General features: G+C 37.5%; 1 protein-coding gene across 1 annotated transcript in view; it reads left to right on the plus strand.

Annotated features, from left to right (window-relative positions):
• Positions 1–1,857: 1,857 nt before the first annotated feature.
• The window catches only part of ICE1 (interactor of little elongation complex ELL subunit 1), a 38,244-nt gene continuing 16,580 nt past the window's right edge, over positions 1,858–23,521 (plus strand). The window contains exons 1-12 of the mRNA XM_066557532.1: positions 1,858–1,972; positions 2,720–2,778; positions 4,384–4,418; positions 4,865–4,883; positions 5,640–5,751; positions 6,849–6,925; positions 12,097–12,134; positions 13,987–14,069; positions 14,325–14,364; positions 14,453–14,509; positions 16,166–16,255; positions 22,380–22,732. Coding sequence (XP_066413629.1) covers positions 1,889–1,972; positions 2,720–2,778; positions 4,384–4,418; positions 4,865–4,883; positions 5,640–5,751; positions 6,849–6,925; positions 12,097–12,134; positions 13,987–14,069; positions 14,325–14,364; positions 14,453–14,509; positions 16,166–16,255; positions 22,380–22,732 — 1,047 coding nt within the window. The 5' untranslated portion in view covers positions 1,858–1,888. The remainder of the gene's footprint in view (positions 1,973–2,719; positions 2,779–4,383; positions 4,419–4,864; positions 4,884–5,639; positions 5,752–6,848; positions 6,926–12,096; positions 12,135–13,986; positions 14,070–14,324; positions 14,365–14,452; positions 14,510–16,165; positions 16,256–22,379; positions 22,733–23,521) is intronic.

Consider the following 23,521-nt stretch of genomic DNA (forward strand, 5'->3'; position numbering starts at 1 on the left):
GAGAAGTTGACAATAACCAGAGGACACCCTTTGTTTGAAAATAATTTATGCATCATGTATAAGATATATGAATATGCAACAGGCTATTGCTTTTAAGGGTTAATCCTTTGTTAGCGTGTGTGCTTTCGGGGCTTAATTGCCCAGGAGGCACCCGGACTGTCCATATGTCTATATGTCTTTGTTTTTATTGTACTTTATTGTCCTAACTCTGATTGCCCAAATTCTTATTACTCTAATTTTTATTTCTATTTTTATAACCATTTTATTACTATTAAACATTTAAAATTTTAAAACAAGTGATTAGTGTTTTTCACAACAGTAAGCAGTTACTACTTAAACTTCTGTGCCTCTAAGTGATTGAAAGCATGGCCTGAAACACATAAGCAATCTGGTCTAGCAGCATGTGTCCCTGTCCATGGCAGGGGCCTTGGAACTACATAATCTTTAAGGTCCCTTTTAAGCCAAATCATTCTGTAATTCTATAAAGTCTTTCCCAAGCTTACTCGCTATAGAAAGATGTAGTGTAAGTGGGAAATACAGGCAGTCATGACAAGCAATGTTAAAGATTAAAAGTGTTTACAAATGCTTGGACGAAATAAAAAGCTTGATCTCTTCCCATGAGTATTATGTTCCCACAAGATGCTGTGTGAGTGAGCTGAACTGGTACGCTCCCGTTCGAAAAACTAGGAGAGGGGTGTGTGTCAGGGAATGGCATCAGCTTAGCATGCCCTTGTCTAGGAGGCAGCTCTAGCTTGGCAGCATGGGAGCAGAGAGAATCACCCTGTAACAAGGGTGATTAGCTTCTGAGAGATAACACAGAGAATATAAATTTTCAGTTCTCCTTCAGTTCCTAGATAGAGTTTGAAAACTAGCAAAAAAACCAACCCAAACCGAAAAGAATGTAAAAGTATGCACAAGATGATAAACGTGGCTGGAACCAGTGGATAAATAATGAAGAATATAGTGAGATTTTTTGGCAAAGTTATGTAACAAGAAGCAACAACGCGGGCCCAAAAAAAAAAATGTTCAAAGGAAGGTCATCTGTAATATTGGGACACTCAGTGAGTACGAGCATCATAGACCCCTTTAGATGACCGTCTAGCAGTATAAAAGGACTTCCAACAGGAGGCGGACGCATGCAAATTAGTTCTACGCCAGTGATGTTTTCCTATTAGCTAAGAAGCAAGTTGTAATGAATATGTATGATCATGATAGAATTAATGCCCTGTAGTAGTTTCATTACACACATCCGATTAGAGGAGCTATCCTCCCAAAGTGTTCAAAGCTGTAATAAAGAATGCCGGCTTTCAAATTCTATTAGTTTATTTTCCGGCCGATTTCGGTATCACCTCAGGCTCGTCGCGGATCACCGAGACCAATGTTCGGTGATTCCGGCTGCAGGGGAGCTCAGGTTTGCCCGGCCTGGCCTCGTGTAATTTATTACAGAGCGCGGCCGCACTGTCACGGAACAGCCGCCCCTGCGCGCACAGCCCCACCTTTCCCCCCCACGCGACGCTCCAGCGGCGGCTCCGTCCCTCCTCTCGCGCGAGGTGAAAGAAGCTGCCCTATTCCGCACCTGCGTCAGGCCCACAGTAGTTCCCTTACCAAAAGTGCCCGCACCTAGAAGAAGGCAAAATATTAGTAGTGGTAGAAGGGCGTGGCTGAGGCCGTGCCTTTCATTGGACTAAGTCGCTCTCCACCAGTTGCTTTCAACGCTCAGTCTCTGCAGAGACCACTCTTTGCTGCTGCTAATAGTCAGGCAGCAGTGGACAGCATTCTTGAGGAGATGAAGGCGAGCTGGGTCCTTGCTAAAGCGGTGGCGCGGTGTGTGACGCCATGGAGCGGCGCACACGCACCGCTCTCGGGGCCACACGGAGTCGTGGGCACGATGATGCCTGGAGAGACGCCACCGCCGCCGGCCGGAACTGCGGCCGCTGGCAGAGCCTGCGCGAACTGCGGTGTTCTCCAGCAGGTAGGCATCGACCGCCGTCCCTGTGGCGCTGGAGTGGGGTTTTTGCTCACAGACGAGGTAGTGGATCAGCGCCGGGCCGCTGGCGAGAAGTGTCGGGTACCACAGTCACCACTCCCTGTGCCGTCGGGAACGCGGATAGCGTGCGTGGTAAACGGGCTCTCAAAGTAGCAGGAGTGTCGAGTTTTAGCTAGGCGAAGTGTGGAAAAGTAGCTCGTGTCTCTGCGACGTGCTTAGTGGGATCTATCAGGGAATTTCTAGTTGTGTCCTCTTGGCTTTGCTTCGATGCAGTATAAAGATTTAGAATTTACTTCCTTGAGGGCTCTTAAGAGAGTGTGTATTTTTATGGTATTACGCTTTGGGTAATTTTTATTTTTCCTTTCAATGAAGAGAAGGTCCTGTTGAGACTTCATAGGACCCACTTAGAATGAGTATGGATGAGAAACGGGAAAATCTGTAGACTCAAGTGAGCTAATGTTTATTGCTGATATTCTGCCAAAGGTCAATTGAATTTTGACGGAAAAAGTTATAGGGATTTAGTATATAATCTACTGCAGAGGCAAAGTTTGAAGAGCTTTTGTAGCAAAGCCTCACTTAAAGATGCATACTTACTTGTGGAGCCTGCATTCTCTGCGTGAATGAAGACAGTTTATTGTATTTTCTATAAAATTAGCCATTGGATTAGGGGTTATTTACAGTACTGATTTTTGGGGTGTAAGTTCTTTACTGACTTGAGACTCTTCTTTACAGAATATGAATGAATATGTAGCTGCATTAATTGCATTGAAGCAAAAAATAATTGATGGAGAGTAAGTACAATTGCATGCGGTTTTGTTTGTTTGTTTGGGTTTTATTCTTAAGTACTTACAGCAATGCAGGAGATATGATTTTTGGAATGTGAATATTTGCTTGTGCACTACACTAAATACTTCTCAAAATGAGAGTTCTTCATGAACATGTCCTAAATCTAGACTGTAAGACTAATTTATTCTGTAAAACATCTGTGTATAATGACAGTAAACAGAGCTATTTTGTGTACCTGTAATATTATTAGAAGTACAGGCAGAAGCAACTCTTTGAAGAGATTTATTTATTTATTTAAGGCAGAAGCAGATGATATTTATTGATATTTATTTTGTTCATTTAATTGTGCTTGCTTGTTTAATTTTTCTGTGGTGAAGAATGTGGGAACTAAAAGTTTAGTACAGATATGAACCTTTTCAGCAGAATTTAGTCTAATTATTAAATTCTGAAATTCTGTTGGGATTAAATATCAGAATGTGAAAAGTGAAGCTGAACATTGTTCAGAATGATATGATTATAAAATCCTTCTTACAGTTTGCTTTCTTTTCTGTGCTTGCTTCCAATTCTTCTCAAAACCTATCAACATATTGTATGGAATAATATATCAAGATATGTTATGTTTACCCCCATACTATGGCCTAATGTCCATGCAATGGCTCCTAATTTTAGTGGTTTGTTTCTTATGTATCCTTTTCTAGATGCATGTCAATCTGGCTTTAGTGAATCTAAATGACAGTCCTGCATTCTATTTCCAGAGTATTTCAGCTAGCACACACTGGGTCTCTTAACTAGGATCCTTTTTTCAAAGCTCCTTTACTCTGTTGTAATTTCTTTTCTGACCTCTGAATTTTGTGTCCCTCTTCTTTCTGCCAGTGCATATATTTCTTGAGGAAATTGCCTCTTCTTTAGCTACTTGCAGCTCAGCCTTTCTTTTTTGCTTTACTGGATTGCTCTTAACTATTGCAATAGAAAGTAATGCAGCCCTCTCTGTATTAGGGTAACTCCCATGGTATTACTCTTTCTTGTCCTTTCTTTTCTCGGTTCTTAAAAAACATAATATTTGAGAAAAGAAAGGAGTAGCTTTCCTTGGTGCTGTCCCATGGCCTTCTTGCATCAGGCTAAATGTTACCCTTTATGGCTGCTAGGAGAATAATATAACGATTAAAGCCTTTTAGGGTCTTTCAAACTTTCTCTGAGATGTGTGTTCTTTTTTAGGAAAACATCCTTTCAAGTATGGAAACGTGTTTTTATATATATATATATATATATATATATATATATATTTATATTTATATTTTTATATTTTTATATATATATATGTATATTATTTCCTTTATCTAAGCAATACTTTTTTTTTAAAGCTGCAATTAGTTAATGACTACAACTTCATGTAATCGCCAGTTGGTTTTTTTTCCTACTTAAAGCAGTTTGATTTGAGGTTTGAATGGCTTTATGAAATCAAAGGGTTGTATTGACTACTATCAGAAAATTTAAACCAATCTTACACTTTCTCTATTTACCTATAAAGCAAAAGGAAAGATACCCTAACATATGATTGTCAAAATCAGATGAGAAAATGAGTAATGTCTGGGTTTTTTCTTTTCTTACAGTCGTTTGCTGACAGAGTATCAACAGAAATGCACTGATATCCTTTAGTTTTCTCTTTGTGTTCTTACAGGATTAGTATACCTAAAACATTTATAAAAGGGCTTGAGTCTTTCTGTTTAGGTTATGAGATGATGTGTCTAATAAAGAACAAACTGGGTGGATTTTGTAAAGAAAATAGGCCTTTGGAATTAAAACTATCCATTTAAGATACGCCTATTTCTGCTATATGATTTAAGGTAGTCTATTTGAAATCTGAGTTGCTGAGAATTACTCAATCTTTTTCATGTAACAGAAGAAACTCTTCTTATTCACTTCAAATGTATTGAAATGCATGTATAAACACTTAGTTCTGCAAGTCTTGGGGAGTTTTTTTTCTGGGAGGAAGTCTTTACTGGATGTTTCTTTGCAAGTTGCAGTTGGATTGAAATATACTTAAGGACATTTGATAAACTGTTTTTAATTTCTACCTTAACAAGAGATTACAGCTTCAATTTGCTGAACGGTAAGTTGGATTTATATTGTCTACTAAAGATGTATTACTATATTCTCTGTGTTGTGGTTAGTTTTAGGAGTCTGACGGTGTCATAGCAGCAGCCATAGGTCTAAGCTGCACTTCTACTATGGTACTTTTACCATGCTTCCTAGGCCATAGTTAGCAAAGGTATGATGAGGAGAAAAATCTGTCCTTCCTCTACAATACATGTGTGGGATTCTTTCCTGGCCCTGGGCTAGTGAGAGGCCAAGTGGAGATGTGAAGCTCATCTTTTGGTGGCAGTTAAATGTATGGCTATTTCGAGCGTCCATATTTGTGTGAAGCGTTTTGACTTAAGAGTTGGGTCTGTGTGCCCTTGCTTACTCTGTGATTATAGAGGAAGAGGCAGCATATAATTTTTATGGAGTCCAACCTGCCTGTTGAAAAACACTGCATTTGGACTCTGCTCTTACTTTACAGCACTGTGTATGCAGAGACACTTATTACTGGCACTTTAATGTAGGCAGCATACTTCTGTGGCACATGCCATCTGCTTGCTTCTAGCTTTGGGTTCAGTGTAGTGCTTTTAAATCAGATCTTGGATTTTCTTTAAATAGGTGGAAAAATAAGAACACTGAAACTATTAAAAGTTTTTAGGTATCTCTTACAGCATTTTTTCTATAGGATAAAAGCAAAATACTCCGATGTTTGATTGAAGAATCAGAATGGTGAGTTTCAAAGCATCTGTGGTTTTGGCAACTTTTTTAATTGCACATCTAATTTCAGAGAGATCTCTGCTCTTCGTTGCCAAGTGGAGAAGATGTTACAGAAAATTCTGCCTCTGGAAAAATGTCAGGAAGAGTTGGGTTCCTTGAAGGCAGAGTTGGAAGAAAAAAAGGTGTGCTTGTTTAAATAACTTGAGCTTTTTCTGTTGAAAGAAATGCATATTCCTAATGCTCATCTTAATGAAGCTGACTTTTAATGATCTCTGTTCTTATTTCCAGCTCACTGGGGCAGGTAGCTCTGGTGAAGTTAGGTGAAATTAATTAAATTACTTCAGGTTTCAGTGAGGCAATAAGTTTAGGTTGTTGTAGTTCTTAAAATTTTTGATCAGATTATTTGGTTATTTCGGAAGGAAGGAAGGAAGGAAGGAAGGAAGGAAGGAAGGAAGGAAGGAAGGAAGGAAGGAAGGAAGGAAGGAAGGAAGGAAGGAAGGAAGGAAGGAAGGAAGGAAGGAAGGAAGGAAGGAAGGAAGGAAGGAAGGAAGGAGAGAGAAACATTCAGACTCCTTTGGTTTTCTGCTCTGATCTTGTCAGATTATTGAATATAACTTGCACTAGTGGAAAGGTGCCAAGAAAGAGGGTCTGTGCAGAATAGTGTTGTGCTTCTGTTACCTTTTTGAACATATGTTTTACATCATTAGCTTCTGAAGTTTATTCCTAATTTCTCTCCCATCGCTTAGCTGAGGTTTAGTCTACAGGGAAGAAGGTTTAGATTGTTCAAATTACCTACATGTATGTATTTTCTAGACATTATTATAATTCCTGAAGAAAATACCCCACTTTCTTTCTTGTAGCTTTTTTATAATGAAGATACTAACATTTGTCTTGTTGCTGTACGTAGTTAGTGTTCTGTGTTAGAATGATTTTATAACTGCTCTTCCCTCAACAAGCATTAGTAGCTGATGTCCTGATGGCACTTTTTCAGAAAAATGTATAGTGTATAATAGTTAAGATCTTGATTTCAGCTTCAAGTTCCTATCCAGCTAGGTGTTGAAGGCATGTACTCAAAAGATAGACATAAAGAGATTAATGTGTTTGTTTGTTATAACTTTTGCCTTTAAAGAAAGAAGATAACCTGACTTTCCAACTTGCTTCTTTTCTTATTGAATATACTTTTTTGGCCAGGCACTGTTTTCATTAGAAGAGGTAAGGGGTCTGCCATTTTTTTTTGCCCTCAGTATGGACATATTTTAACTGTGCTTTCCTTCTTCAGAATTCTCTCAAGATTTATCAGGAGACCCAACTGGAATATGTTAAAATTAAAGAAGAAATATTAAACAGTGATGCTGTGTGAGTTGTTTTTTCTCAACCTTTCTTTGCCTCTCTTACCTCTTCCAAACTTGATCATGTACCTTATCTAGTTATGCTTTCCATCTCACTAAAATTTTTGTACTTATGGGTTCTTAGAATAAGGAGTTGATGGAAGAATGATCCTAAGTATTGTAGCAAACTCTTTTGAGTGCAGTGTTACTTTATTTATTGTCTTGACATGAAGTGGCTTTATGTGGTTGTTTATTGAAAGTCTTTAAGAACAGGATGAAATTGAAAAAAAGCTGTAGTTTCTCCAGTTCTAAGTAGTTCTTAGTCTCAGCTTTTTGTTATTGCCATCCATTTCAGTTTTGCTGTTAAGTCTCTGAGGCAGTATAAGAATAATATTGCTAAAGTGGTCTGTACTAAAATCAGTCCTTAAAATAATTATTTTAATGTAACAGCTCAGCAGTTCATAGTGAACTGTCTGCCATGTTTGGAAATGAGCAGGAGGGATTTGGCACCAAAAGTGCAAAAGTAATTTTTGCTGCCATAATACAGAGTATTCTGAAACTGTGCCTTGTTAATTCCCAAAGTTTGTTTTTCCAGTAAGCAGTCAGTCAAAGGTTTCCTTGCCTGGAGCATATGTGTGTGTTAACTCTTACAGCTCTTGATACATACTCTAATGGGCTTGTCTAATTGCTTTTTAATCCTCTAATATTTTTAACCTTTAAATCACCTATATGAGGGAACTGTGACTTCTCAGTATTGTGTGGGAAGGTTCTCATGCTCTCAAAAGAGAACCAGCTAATATACAGCAAGGTGTTGGTAGTTGTGGTTATTTTTCTTCATGTGCATCACTTTGCATTTACAAAAACAAATTGCACTCTAATGACTGGGAATTCTAAGACCCTTTTGATTTTCTAGTCAACTTTTATTTCTGATGTGTTCTAGCACACATCCCAATGGGACTCCTGCTGCTGACTCCTTGCTTCCATATAAGCTGGTTATCATTTTTAACTTTGGTGTTTCTAAGCTATTTTGGTGCTACCAGCCGGTCAAGGGAAGTGATTGGTTCTCTCTGCTCAGTACTGGTGAGGCCATGCCTTGAAGTACTGTGCCCAGTTCTGGGCTTTTTTGTACAGGTTTATGGGTATACTGGAGAGAGTCTAATGAAGGTCCACAGAGATGATCAAGTGACTGAAGCATTTCTCCAAAGAAGTACACTAGTCTCTTTACATGACTTGTGAAACATACAGTGTTCACAAGCAGAGCAGCAAGCCATTACCCAAAAGACTGTATGAGGAGACTAGGATTGTTGTCATTTCTTCAGCCATTCTGCACTTACTTCACATATAGACGTACTCAATGTACTCTGAGCTTTATGAAATATTCAGTACATTGTCTTATCCAAGAGCAGCAGAGAGCAGCTACCCCATTGCTAACTGCATCTTAAGAGGGAACTGACCACTCTGATGTGCTGGCAATTTATTGTGTCAGTATAGATATGTTTGTCCCTGTCTGTCACTCATATCTTCAAGAAGGAGGAGCCAGGAAACTACGGACTAGTCAGCCTCACTTTGATCCCTGGGAAGGTGATGTAGCAGGTCATCCTGGAACTCATTTTCAGGCACACGAAGGACAAGAAGCTCTAGAGTAGACAGCATGTCTTCACCAAGGGGAAGTTGTGCTTCACTGACCTTATAAATTGACATGTTTTCTAGATCAGGGGAGAGCAGTGGCTAGTGTCTGACAGGGAATAAGATCTCTGACACCATTTCCCATAATAGCCTCATCATAGCCCATTAGGCTGGTGCTGTAGGGGCTGGATGGGCAGACAGTGGATCAAAAACTGGCTGAATGGCTGGGCCTTGAGTGTGATGATGAACACTGTGCAAAGTCTGGTTGGAGACCAGTAGATAATACTACCCTAGGGGGAGACAAAGAGGGCTGCACAGTGGGTCTAGTCCAGTTTACCATCTTGTTAGTGATCTGCATGATGGGGCAGAGCCTACTGTCAACAAACTTGCCAATGGCACACATGTGGCTGATGGGCCACAGGGGCATGCTGCTATCCAGCACAAGCTTGACAGGCTGAAGAAATGAGGTAACTTCTCAGCAAGGAGAAGTGTGAAGCCCAGCACCTCATGAGGAACAATCACCAGTATGTGCTGGTGGACAGCAGCTTGGGATGATTTCATTATGTGAGCCAGCGATACACACTGGTGGCAAAGAGGTACCAGTATCTTGGTTTTCAGTGAGTTTTGCCAGCAGGCTGAGGGAGATGCTATTCTCTTCTGCTCAGCACTTCTGATGCCACCCCTAAAATACTGTGTTAGTTCTGGACTTCTCAATACAAGTGAGACATGGATACATGGGAGTGAGTTCAGTGAAGGACCATGAAGATGATTAAGGAATAGTAGCATTTCTCCCGTGACAAAAGGCTGAGAGAACTGGGACTGTTAAGTCTAGAGAAGAAAAGACTCAGGGATGGTATTACCAATGTCTATAAATACCTGAAGGGAGCGTGTAAAGAAAAAAGAACCAGGCTCACTTCCTTGGACCTCAGTGATAGGACAAGAGGCAATGGGAACAAACTAAGACAAAGAAGGTCATGTTTCCTGTGAACATCAGGAAACACTTTTTGCTGTGAGAATGACTGAGTACCTCCATAGATTGCCCTGGGAGTTTGTGGCCTTACCATCCTTAGAAATATTCAGAAGCCATTTTTAAATGGTCCTGGCCAGTGAGCTGTAGGTGGCCCTGCTTGAGCAGTGTGGGTTGAACACCATAACTTCCAGTGGATTCTTGCCACCTCAGCCTCAATTCTGTGATGCCATAGCTGTTTTGTATACGTCTGATACTGAGGCCATTTGAAGCAGTAGGTCATATGAGTTCAGTAATTTGAAAGCTGATTTTTTTCAGAAGCAGAGTAATAGTGAATTGTGCATAAAATTACTGTTAATTTACAGGTACTATTAAAAACTTAGGTGAGAAATTATCACTCATGTCCTTTGGTCCAGTCTGCTATTTAGAGCCAGTGTTAAAGTTAGCTTGCTCAGGACTGTCTAGTTGAGATCTGAATATTCTACAGGGATGGCAGTTCCCATGGAGTACAACTTCTGTTAGCATAGCATTCTGTCAGCTGCAGTTGTGCATGTATCTTAAGGATCAGATAGGAACTTGAGTTGGGTAACATAAAAGGAGTTCTGCCCAAATGCATCATCTGCAAACTGCTTTTTGTAAATTGCTAGATTTAACATCTACCTATTTTCTTCATGTAGTTGTCTGTTGATGAAATTAGTATAGTTCTGTATATGTAAATGTAATTACTTAATTTATAAATATTATTGCAATGATAATGTGGTCACTTTGTTTCTCTTTGTTCAGATTCTTGTTATTTGTATCCTAGTTTTTTTTATCTCAAGTTGAAAAGTACCTGTGAGGATCATTGAGTCCAACTCCCTTCTCCTCGCAGGACTACTTAAAACTAAGCTGTAAGACTAAGACTATCATTCAGGTGCTTCTGGAACTCTGTCAGGCTTGATGTCAATGATTGCTTCCCTGGGGAGCCTGAAGAACATTTTCCTAATGTCCCATCTAAACTTCCCTAGTGCAGCTTGACTGCATTTCCTTCTGTCCTATCACTGGTCACCAGAGAGAGGAGATAAGCACCTTCCTCTCCACTGTCCCCTGCTGAGGAAGTTGTAAACTGTGATGAGGTCACCCCTCAGCCTTCTCTTTCCTGAGCTAAACAAGCCACTCATGGTCTTCCAACACAGGTTTCTGGGAGTCCCAGGGTCTGTCATTGGTGACAGATGTGAAGAAGGCATTAAATGTCTCTGCTTTGCATCCCTGTTTGTGATGTGACTAACCTCATCAAGCAATGGACTGATGTTATTTCTGATCTTCCATTTGCTGTTAAGATATTTTGAAAAGCCCCTTTTGTGTCCTTCAGAGTACTGGTCAGCTTGAATTCTAATTGAGCTTTGGCTGCATGAGTCTTCTCCCTGCAATAGTAAACAGCATCTCTGTGGTCTTCCTGTGTCAACTTATCTTGCTTCCAGTGTCCATGCATTGCATATGTAGTACTTCTGTGCATTCACTTGAAGATAATCTACAGAGAAACAGAAGTTTATTACGTCCTGTTTTCTAAAGGACAACTCCCCCCTCCCCTGCCTCCCCTTATTTCTTTCTATAAAGGTATTTTATGAGGAATTTTGCTGAAATTCTCACCTATGGCTTGACTGTCAAAGCCATCATATAGGAAAGTAAGTATGAACCTCTTCAGGCTGAGAAGGCACAGAATCCTTGGTCTATTACTTTATACTATAAATACTTTGACTACTGAACATGCAAAAGGTGGTCAATCATACCATTTGTGAGTGGATTTTTGAATATATTTTGGTTATTGTCTGAAGTGGTAATTAAAGCCTGAACATCCAGAAAGGCTTAGATGGTAAGTCTCAATCTATTACACAGGTTTTAATATGGGGAATAATTTAACTGTGTTCTGCTTCATGAAAGTGATCAGTGATCATTGGTAGAATTGTCTACTTACCACAACAGTTCAAAAACAATTTCTGGGATATTAGAATTTAGTAGAAGAAAATAATAGAAATGTGTATTTTTCTATTTTCTATTTATTTATTTTCCAGTTCTGTGTGTTTTACATATAAGGTAGGATTGGAAATGTTGAAGTAAAAATTGTTTGGGATGCTTCATGTTTTTTCCTTTGGTTTGACTTTAGTCTAAAGTATCTGGATGTTCTGAACAAAAAGGTTTGGGACATAAGTCATCCTGAGGGCTATTCCTGATTATATCATTGCTTAGATATTATTCATTGTAAGCAATGATTGTTGATTGTTTTTAAGGAGTAAAGCTAACCTGTCTGCATTACATCTTAGAAATGCAAAAACCGAAGTCAGTTTTCTGCAGTTGTATTTCTAATACTGGGTTGTTGCTAAAGGTATATTTAGTGGATTGCCTCTCTTAAAAGCAAACTTTGCCTCTGTAACAGATACAGCTGTTTGTGTGAGAATGCCAGCAACATGGCACCAATTTGATTTTTCAACTTCAGGGACTCATTGATCTCACAAGGTCCTGGGTATAGGAGGTGTGTTTTCTTTGAATGGCTAGATTTTTTTTTCTGACTTTTCATGCAACATAGTTCTATTTTAAAAAATGTTCTATTAATGTGTTTTTTTTAACAGGAGAAAGAAACTGGAAACTAAAGTGAAAAAACTTGAAGGTAACTTTCTACATTGAGTAGGACAACAGTACAGTAAGATAATCTTTTTTCCTTTTCTGTCCAGAGGAATTATGACTTTAACTTTGATGCCCAAGGAACAAGGCAGGCCAGTACTATGTGGGGTGCTTAGTCTCTGATTTATATCAGCCCTCCTGCAGAATATTTTCTGCTGAGTGTCTTAGGCATGACTCAGATGAAGTTGGAAGAGAACTTCTAGTCATGAAAACTTCAAAGGATGGAGTGTTACCAGCGTCTGTAGGTAACTTGGTTCAGTAACATGTTGGAAACTCCCATATTTCAGTTTACACCTAATGTCTGCCATACAGCAGTCTTGTTCCATCTTCTTGATTGAACAATCTCATTAACAGTCTCATTCCATCTTCTTGATACCTCTTTGTACAGGAAAGCTGTTCTTGTATTCTTTCTATGATTTGTTATGTTTTCCCCTCTGGCTGATTAAGTCTAGTTCAATAAGACTGTTTTCACAGGGCATGGGCTCCAGTGTTCTAATAATCCTGGCAGGATTGTTCATGTTTATGTTCATATTAAAGTATTTGGTGTTCCTGATGTGTGTTTTCTGACTTTTAAATGGTCTGGCACTTGTATTTTAGTTGGTTAGTTAGTTAGTTTGTTTGCTTTTTTTTACGTGGAGAAAAAGCATTGGCTTCATGGCCCTGTGTTTTTCTTGTTTGTGAGGATGGATGTATGTAAGACTTTTTGAGACTTCACTTGCTGTGTCATCAATTGGCAAGGCAGATATTTGCATTCATATCATGCATATTTTAGCTGTGCTTACCATAGTTCAAAATACAGTGAACTGAGTGACATATCTTAGTGTTAGAAACCCCCTGAATCTTACTGTAAAGTGCAGGTACAAGGTGTTTATTTTGATGAGAATTTTGGAGTTCCATTGCAGGACAGCCAGGCTTTTTACACACTTGCCTCCAAAATCTCAAATTCTGGCAGAACTAGAACAAAATACTGAAGAGACAGTATGTGTTAGGTCCAATTTCAGTGACTATTTTATCTGTTTTGGTTTTTTCTATGTTCATTAAATATCTCAAACATTGTATCTTTTGGCAGTATGAAATTTTGCCATTATTGGTTTTTTTGTTAGCTTACCACTCAAGGTTCCTTTTTAAAACCTTTTATTTTAATAGGCTCTCTTCTGATTTGATCAGCAGGAGGATTCCATTTCTTTTCTTTTCTATCCATATATAAGTAATCAAACTGAACTCTCAGGAGTTCTCTCAGCTGACTCTGTCACCTAAGAATTTTCCTAGGAACCTTGCGTTCAGTTCTCACCTACCCTATACCCTCTATTTCCACCCATCTGCACTCTTGCCAGGTGTCTGTTAGACATTAAGAGATAAGGTCCTCTTCTCTATTAGTTTTGAGTGCTTTATGTATTTTTCTAATGCAGCTGGCTGTGGTGTGTTCATCTTTGAACCAGAGCTCTTATTTAAATAAGAGAATAAAACTGTAAAAAACCCTTGCAACTCAATTTTATCTCCTTTTTTCAACAATATACTTGATGTATATTTATTGTTCTACAGTACAATATCATTACAATATGACCCACTCTTCATTCTTGCATATAATTGAGAAAACTAATAAATGTATTGCTGTGGTTCAAAACAGTAATTATACAGTAGAAGGCAACATACTTTTATGCATGAGATATTGTCCGAATGAACCAAAATATAACTTCAGTAGATCTGTATTTCACACTATCTGTTTTTTTCTGGTGACTTTATTTGCAAACTAGGGAACTACTATACCAGCACCACTTAAATTAGTGGCCTCTTTACAGTATAGTTTTTAAATTGAATTTTGGTTCTCTTTTTTGAAGAGGCTGCAACAAAGCATACACAGGACTTCAGACAACTAAAAACTGAAAAGAAAAGGCTTGAAAAGGAGCTGAAAAAAGCACAAGTAAGGCTTTCCTTGTCTTTGTGTGAAACTTCTTTTAGTATTTTTGGGGGAAAGAAAGAAGCTATTAGTGTAATAGGTGCTGAAATAGTAAAATTACATTTTTGGGGGAATATTGAGTATTAAACATTAGCAATTCACTGTAAGAGAGAAATTTTCCAACTTCAGAAATGTTGATATAGATTTCATGCTCTTTAGGAACTGATGTTCTAAGAAATATGTATGGCATAAAAATTCTGTACTTCTTCATTTTAACAGGGAAAACTTGATGGTGTAATTAAAGAGAAGTGCAGAAAATGTAAGTGCTTATGTTTGAATGCCTTTGAATTTGTATGTGGTATTGTTCCATTTGAATATTTTCTTTCCACCTCTCCTGTTTTTAATAGTTAAACATGCAGAAACTCAGAGTTCAAGTGAAGATCTTGCAACGTATATAGACAAAGGTAAGACTTTTTGCAAGTCCATTCTCTGTGTGGAACCAATTGTTACGAATTTATCGCAGCTCTTCTGGAGCTGCAATTTTGGAAACAGGGGATACTGCTAAAGTGCTATAAGAGCAGATGTGGTTGATACAAGTAGGTTACACTGATGAAGGACCAATCCAATAGATTACTATTTTCAGTTTTTCAGCAAGGAAAACTCTTGATTCATAAAAATGACTAGTCTACCCTGTGCGTATGTGAAGTCAGCTGATGTGCAATTATAAAACAAAATGCAAACACTGAAAAAAACACTAACAATCCCTCTGAAGCTTACTGAAATCATAAAGCACCAAATAGGAGAGTAATACGGTAAAATTTCTATGTGAGACTTGGAAAATCAAGTGGAAATACAGGAGGTATAGTTGTATTTTATCTTATTGACTTTGTTTTAGTGATCTAAAATATATGCTACAAATTTCCTGAATCTAACTGTAATGGAGCAAACTCCTTGAAAACTTCCTCCAAAGTACTGAGGCCAAACTTTAGGCAAATTTATTTTTTGTATTTTTTGCAGTCTTTTAAAGTGCTGGTACTGCTTTTGAACTGTTTAGATATGCTGAAGGCTGTTTTGAGGCAAAAGAACTTCACTGTTCTATTTCTTGCTTTGCAAAATAGGTTTGTTGCAGAAATTAAATGTTTTTAAAAAAGCCACACCTTGTCAGTTTGTGTGTGTCTTGGCATATTTTTTACTTTTGGATTGTACTGAATTGGTACCAAATTTAATCCTTTGATTTTTAATTAATGGCAAAATAGGAAAATTAATATCTGAACATTAATTTGAGCTTCAAATAGCAGCAAGGGTTTCTTAATAATGAGTAAATGGTAGTGTTGTTATTAGCTGTTTAGCAAAATTTGGTAGGTTTGCCTTGTATATGCTGACTGTTTTTTAATATGTCTCTTCATAAAATAATAGCAGTTTGCTATGGCCTTTGACTTACAGAATTTGCACAAAAACAGTCTCAGTTCCTGATTGTTGGATTTATGATACTTTTGGCATAAGTATATAAGGTGCTTCTGTATCTTACTGCAGTTTTGAGTTTTTCTTCCCTCTCCACTTCTCTTCTGTCTCTGAAACTAGGTTGTTTGACATCACCTAGCAATGGTGCTGTTAGAACTGTAGACAGTCTCCTAGTGTTGTGGCCTGATAATTAGTTCAGATACATGGTGCTATTACATGATAAAACTAAGATTAATTATTACTGAGTGAGCAGAAGTGTGATACGCATCTTCGTAGAAGATTTTCTCCCAGGTTCATGTAATTTGATTTGTTTTACAGAGCTGTTTAATTTCGCTAATGCTACATTTCAATCTGTTTTACCTTTTACTTTGGGGGCTGTTATAACTTTTTGCAGTACTCCCTATGAAAAGGAAAAGGTAAAGCATTCTCCAGCTGTTACTGTACTGGCCATATCCCCATAGCAGACTAAAGGATCTGTTCCCTAAATGGCATCTAGCATTTCTCTTTCACTGAAGCTTGTGCCTTGTTTTAATTTTTGTAGGTATTTTGTATTTAGTTGTAGGCATGTCTGTGTTCTGAGTAAAATAAAAACAAATTTTTAGTTCAATTCTATCAATTTATTTAAAATAAATAGATTTTTTATTTATTTATTTTAACAGGAAGAGCGATGTTCTTATTAGAACAACTCCGGATGTGCATTGACAGTGCAAAAGGAAAAAGAGAGAATGAGAAAAATGATCCTGTGTTAGGTACAATGTCATGCAAAGTCTTGAAATTTTCTTGATACTCTCTCCTTTTCTGACCAAAAGGCAATGTTGGTATTTTCTTTCAGCTTCTATTTGGGATAAGGAATGATCCAACAAAAGAAGACTAACTGTTACAGAGAGTAGGTTCCAGTTGGGTAGTAACTGCGTAACACTCTTTTGAAAGACTTAAATACTTTCCTTGGTCTTTGTCTGGTCAATTACATGTGTGATTAGAATCTGAATTATCTGAAAATAATACAAATATTAATTTGAATGGGTAAGTACACTTGAACCGTCTTCTGTTAAAAAGCTGTTGTAATTTCCTGTTGCAATCAAGAAATCAAATTCTTTTACTGTTTGTAAGTAGTCAAAACTCATCTCATGGTTAAAACTTTATTATTATATTGTTATCAAATCTGTAGTATATAATGTGAATGAAGGTGCATATGGGCTCTTTTAGTCTGAAACAAATACATGGTAATATAGATGAATTATAAGGTTTAAGAAGCTGTTACCTCCATTTTCTTCTTTGTAATGTGATATTCAGATAATGATAAAAAATAATCTGAGTAGTTATCCACATGCATATTCACAGCAAACTTTAACTGCTTTAACTTTACATAGCAGATGTTTTCTTTCTGCACTCAAGAGTAATAGATGCCTTGAAACTGCATTAATTTCTGTGTCGCATCTCTGGAATGTTTTTATTAAGCTTTATTAGTTTTTTCAGTGTCTCTACTACTTTGATTTTTCTGTAACTAAAGGTGTAGAGATACTGCCTGGGATAGGTACCCAGCAGCATTAAGAGCTTTGAAGATAAACTTTTCAAAGACCCTGTTAAGTCTGAAAATGTGCTACTAGTGTAGATCCCAATGAATCTGCCTTCAGATGTATTCCAATGGAATCCGCTTAAGAGGTGCCGAAATATAAGGACCAGCTCATAAACCTGGTAGTCAGCCTTACTTCCATGAGTTTAATGCAGCAAACATATGGCTTCAGCTCTAAAACTGAGCTAGGCACTTGTGCCCTGCAATTCTGAATTTAATGTCTTGATCAAGGATCAATCAAGTGACAAGAACAAGCACAAGAAACTGAAGAGTTTAAAATATATGTGATTTTAGGGGTATCAGGTTCCACAGTAATCCCTTTGCCATCCACCAAAAGAGGAACTTTAGATTTCAGAAACTGTGTTCCATCTTTCCTATTCATATCTTCTCAAGGAAACGACTGTACTTTCATAGAAGGAAGCAATTATCTCTGTCTCTTCTAACCAGTCCTTCTTTCTTCCCACTTCAGTATGGAGAAAATTCTAAGCTTAGACCATGCTTTTGTTGGAATGGCTAGATTTCATAGAAATAAGTCTTTTGTCCTGTTACTGGTTTGTTTTTTTCCCTCATCAAGCCTAGAACAGCTATATGGTTATTCATCCTCTTATGAAACTGGCCTTTACCTTGAATTCATAATAACAAAGTGCTTATGTTTACAGGTGCAATCTTCTAGGAAAAAAAGGATCTTAATGAATTTGCCCATATTATAATAGTTTCAACCTAGAGAGCGGATCAGCTTGATGGTAGTATCTTTTCCAGAGAATGTCAGTTCATCTGCTGCCTGGATCTAGCCTTTCAGAACTGTACTTCTTCTAACAGATTTCTTAGTATATTCAAATGTGCTGTGCAATATCCAAAGCTTTGCATTATGGATCAGTGTCTTATCTGTTCTACTAAGGTTGATACTACTTTGAATGGTTTTCTTGAAGAATATGTTCATATATGAAAATTGGAAGACTCATGAGGCTTTCCAAATGTGCTGTTGTGAAAGCCTCATAAGATAATGGAGGTTTGCAAACTTAATTTAAAAGCATTTGGTAGTACTGTTACAAATCTACCAGTAATAAAGTTGACAATACCTGCATCTGACCATCAGTCCAGTAACCTTGGGCCATAATCTAAGGTTATTATTAACATTGATAGTATTTTAGTCTTTGGAAAACTTTATCTCATATAGTTGGGACATAAAATCACCTACATTGTGAATAAACATTTAATGAAGCATTTGAAGAATCTTGCAGCTGGGTGCTGAATATTTTGCTAAGTTGGGTTCTCTAACATGCTCTGTTCATATACAATGGTGAGATGAACTGAAGAAAAGTAAAGACCCTGTCTGGGAGGAGCCAAGCTTCTTCAAAAGGTGTTCTGTAACTGGGTTCTGAGCTAAATTTGGCTTACTACGGAGCTATACCCATCTTATCAGCTCATCTTTTTGTTTGGGGATACAGGATAGGGGAGAAGCTGCATGTAGATCTTAAATGCAGAGATGGAAAGGAGTGCACTTGAGTTGTCTGCTTTAATATCAGATTTGCTGTCTCAGGAAACAGAATATTGCCTGTAGCTTCAAAGAATATTTAGTGTATGAAGCATCCTGAAATTCACATAATTGGATACAGGTTGAAAAATTCTGCCTCATTTTCAGGGCATTAAAAATTTCAGTGGAGGAATTTTTTTCTCAGAGAAACACCACTGTTCTTGAGAAGTGTGCAGTTGCTTCTTCCAGGCATCTGTAATCACTGTGCTGATGAGGTTTTGCTGTAAATCAGATGAGATTCTATGGCTAGATTATTTATTTTTATAAAATACCACATCTTAATCTGGTCCTTCTTGAGATGAAAAAAACACAAGACTTGTTTCAAAAAGTTGCTTTGTGGCTTGGAGTGAGTAGAGGACAACTTGCAACAGAGAATTGCCTTGCAATGTACTCAATCAAGAGTAAAGTTTTGACTTGTAAAATTCAGTTTGTTTAGTACCAAGGCAATTAATTTTAGCATTGGATCACTTATGTAATCTCTGCTTCTTTCTCCACTTTTCATGAAGAAGATATTTCAAGTAGTACATGATAGATTTTGATGGTATTTTCAAATCAGAGTAATCTTAATGTCTCAGAAGTGAGAGAAGGCAGCAGTGTAAGGGTTCAAAGCTACATGAACTAGATTCCAGGTTATAGATTTCAGGAGAAAACTTTATCATTTCATTAAGTCACATAACAAACAAGAGTGCGATTCCCTGGATAGAGTAAAATTTGTCTGTGAAATATGATCTTTGTGAGGATCCTTCCAATGAGATGGGCTCAATATTAATAAGGCTTTTCCTGGACCTGAGGTTCAGACCAAGGTGCCAAAGAGTTGACAATTTGAATGAAGAAACTTATGTTGAATCTTTAAAAATTGCTATGAAAACCCTTCCTACAGTTAAATGGGTAACTATAAGAAAGGTATCTCATTGCCAAAGAAATGCAGTTATCAGTGACTGGGTTGGAAAAGGATGAGTAGAGAAGTTTGGAGAATTTCTTAGTTATTCAGAAATTATGTCTTTGATCCATTGTTCAGGGGAAACATTTAAATTAATTATATGTATCAATATTCTTGGACTTGATGTAAGTGCATGACTGATTTTGAGAGTATAGATAGGATGTAAAGTTCTAATAAGTCAGTTCTATTGTGTAGTTCACTGTGAAAAGTAAACTTCCTAATTTTCTAAATGGAGTCTGTATAGGGGCAAAATCTGTAACTGTGTTGCTGCCTGCTTCAGTGCAGGGTAAATTCTGAGCTTTGAAATGGTTGGCACAAAACAACATGGAAAAAATCTAAGAGACAACCAACTTCTGAATTTTCCTTATTTTCTTTGTTTCTATTTGTCAAAGAGCTCCTTTTGCCTTGGATTGGAACTCAAATTGTAAAAAGAATGTAGGTTTGTCCTGAGAAAATTTAGAACATCCTGGAAGCTCTATGTGACTGTGGCTTGTAAATGGTTTTATAAAACAATGTATTGTTGTAATACTTATAAAACGTAAAGGGAATGGCAGAGCTTTCTTATCTTTGGTGAAAATGATGTGCTAGGGTCCTTCGGGTTGATCAGTTTCTCCCTCCTCCTGGTGTCTAGTGCAGTAATTGAGATCTTTTCATGGAGTTGCTACATGAAGTGACTTGAGATGGATCTTTGAAATAGGGTTATTGATCAATTTTTCTGATTTACTCCTTTAGTGGTGCTGATGTATCAGAATGTGCTTAAATGTTTTTGATTGCTGAGGAGGCTATTTTGACCTATCAAGTTTAATTAATGTTTTTGAATGTGATACTACCATTGATGTTGCTTTGGAAATATCTGTGCAAGTTCTAGTAGTGGATTAACACAGATAGCAGTAATGAAGTACACAATTTTTTTTTTCCCCTAACAGAATGCAAGTTGTGCCAGTTAAATTAGTACATCCTATACTCAAAACCATTTTATGCATGTGCTGTTATTTCTACTGTGGGATGGTGTGACTTGCCTTTGAGGCAGGGCAATCAGATTTGTTGCTAAAGGATCCCTTGGGGTGGATTAAAGTAGAAAACCACTAAATAATTGGTATAACAACAAATTTTATTAGAACTGCTTTGAAGCTATACATGGAAAACACTGTAATGGATTGGAAAGGAGTATATAGCTATTCTGAAGTGTGTGATCACCCTAAGGAGGAAAACTGTAAAGAAAAAAGATAGAGGAGAAAAGACAAAGATAACCACCACCTGTGGCTACAATGATGTGTGGGTGATTGTGGTCTGTGGTTGTGATATGCAGTAGGAGTCTGTCAGAGGTGGAGGCCTGCATAAGCATCAAAATTTGGGGTTTTTATAACCCTCATCTTTCCAGTAAACACCCCAATACCTCCTCCAGGAGGAGTTCCAGACATGTACAGTCTTCTTTCTTGAAGATCATGGAAATCCGGCAGTGCCAAGCAGGGGTGTGAGAGTGTGTTTTCAGGGGCTGGACAAAGTTTCTAAACAAAGGTTCTGAGTAAACTTTCAGAGTTTTGCAGCTTATGATGCGTGAAACTGTCATAAAAAACCCCTTACCCTGCCTGTGCAGTTAAATTGTTTAACAGCGGTTTCTCTTAAATCTAAACTAGTTTTTTTAAGGCAAAATTTAGTCACAAAATTTAAGTGGTTCACTGCAGATGGTGTACTCATGTGTATGCAGAATAGGCTTGATCTCTTGCTTTAATACCGCTGATTTGGTGTCTAGTAGTGTTTGTGAATACTATAAACAAGATCGCACATACAATGTCATATAAGAATTGCAAATACTACAGAGTAGATTTTAGCTCCATATGACACACTGGGGTTTGGGAATTGTTGATTTTTACTGTCTTGTTGGAGGTAAAACTTTCATAAAATCATAGAATTTAAATTTCAGGAAACTGGGCCATCTTTTCCCTTTTTGAAATATTTAGCATAATTATAATAAATTTAAATTACTTGTCTTTAGACTTTCCTAGATGAATGTGTTTTGTCTGCATAATAAATGAGTTACTGTGTAATAGTAAAAACTGCGATTTGAAAAGTAACAAAACAAAAGTATTGCAAAGAATCACACAGAGCATTTGGACATGCTTTCTTCTTGTTAGAATAAATGTAAAACTGTATAGTTGACATTTGGAAGGGTTGTCAACTGCTCAGTATCGTTATCTTAGTTGTTCCAACAACTTTGTGCATAGGATACGTTGTGGTGCTTTTTTTAATTAAGGCTTCAGAACTGACTAAATAATACCATTAAAGCAAAATCTTTTGTGATTAGACTCAATATTTAAATTTAAAGAACAAACAATTCAAAAGCATATGCATATTAAATCATAAACTAGAAATGTAGCTAAGAGCTTCCTTGTTGTATTTATGGCAGGGTATAATTGTAACTTGCTTGGAAGCACAGCTGCTGGTTCAAACCTGCAGGTTGCTTTAAGCTGAGAATTACAGCCTGGGTGGGGAATGTCTGTGCACGGTTGTTCTGCTTTTTATGACTGTGAGTTACTAGGCAAAGACTGAGATAAAACATATGGACCTTCAATCCTACCATGAATGACCCTTCCTGATGAGAAAAATTGGGAATGTTTTAATGATCCAAGTCAGGGAGTTTGGGGAAAAGCTCTTTGCACACGCTTTTTTCATTAAAAAATAAGGAAAGCATTTCTGAAAGTGACTAAGATCTTCTACAGAAACGTCACTTGAAAATATGGTATTACATTTTTATTACTATTATATATTATCTCTGTAAACAAAAATGGGAGGGCAAAAATTCTTAATGATATTTTTCTGTCTTAGACACCATACAAATCCACCAAAAGATCAGGAAGAGTGATGGCAAAACACTACCTTGGTGTTCTTCAGGGGAAAGTGCTGTAAAGCAAAATTCTGTAACAGCGATGATAATTCAAACAAGTACTGAGCCCTTTGGAGATGATTGTGCTGTGAACAGGACTACTGAAGAACAACTTCACAGTGGTGAGGATAAAAATGTAGATGTGATAATACAGACAGGGAGGGAGCACAGCACTTCAGGCTTCTCCAGTCAGGAGCAGAGAGACCCAGGTGGAAATGTGATGGATATATTGAACTGGGCCAGACCTCTTCCTGCTCTACTTTCTCCAGTACAGCTTTCACCACTGACTACACAGGTGAGTTTCAGGATGCGTCTGACTTGGCACTTAACTTGGTCTTAAAATTACTAAAGATACTAAAGAAATAATGATTTTTGTTTGTTTGTTTGTTTTTGTTTGTTTGTTTGTATCAGTATTACTTACTCATGCACTGAAAAGGTCTCTGTGTGCTTAGATCTGTATGGATACTTCTTTAACCTTGTGGCATATGGTTATGTGTGGAAGGGAGGATGATGGGGAGAATCAGAAGAGTAAAAGTGAGGAAATGTGTGGGTTGAGATAAAGACAGTTTAATAGGAAAAGCTGCGCATGCAAGCAAAGCAGAACAAGGAATTCATTCACTCTTTCACATGAGCAGGCAGGTCAACAGGATTCCATCATGCATAATGGTGACTTGGGAAGATAAATATCATCAGACCAAATGTCCACCCTTCCTTCTTTCCCTAGTGCTCTCACCAGTGTGCCAGTAGGAGAAGCAGAAAAGCCCTTGATGCTGTGCAAGCACCACTCAGCAATAATGAAAACATTTCTATATTATTAACACCATTTTCAGCACAAATCCAAAACATACGCCCTTTTCTGTGAAGAAAACTAACTATCCTAGCCAAAACCAGTATACAGTCACCTGTGTCTCAACTTGCTATCATAATTTCCCAGTGGTGCTGACCTTAAGTCCCAATTTGTGTTCAATATAAGCTTGGCTTTCATAGCAAAATTCCAGAGCTTGAAAGTTAGATTCTGCTCAAATGCTCTTTTCCGGTAATTTTAGAATGCAAGTAGGTAGATAAAGAAGTCTCCTATTTTTAC

Source organism: Molothrus aeneus, chromosome 1 (assembly GCF_037042795.1).
Source record: "Molothrus aeneus isolate 106 chromosome 1, BPBGC_Maene_1.0, whole genome shotgun sequence".
In the NCBI taxonomy this organism is placed as follows: Eukaryota; Metazoa; Chordata; class Aves; order Passeriformes; family Icteridae; genus Molothrus; species Molothrus aeneus.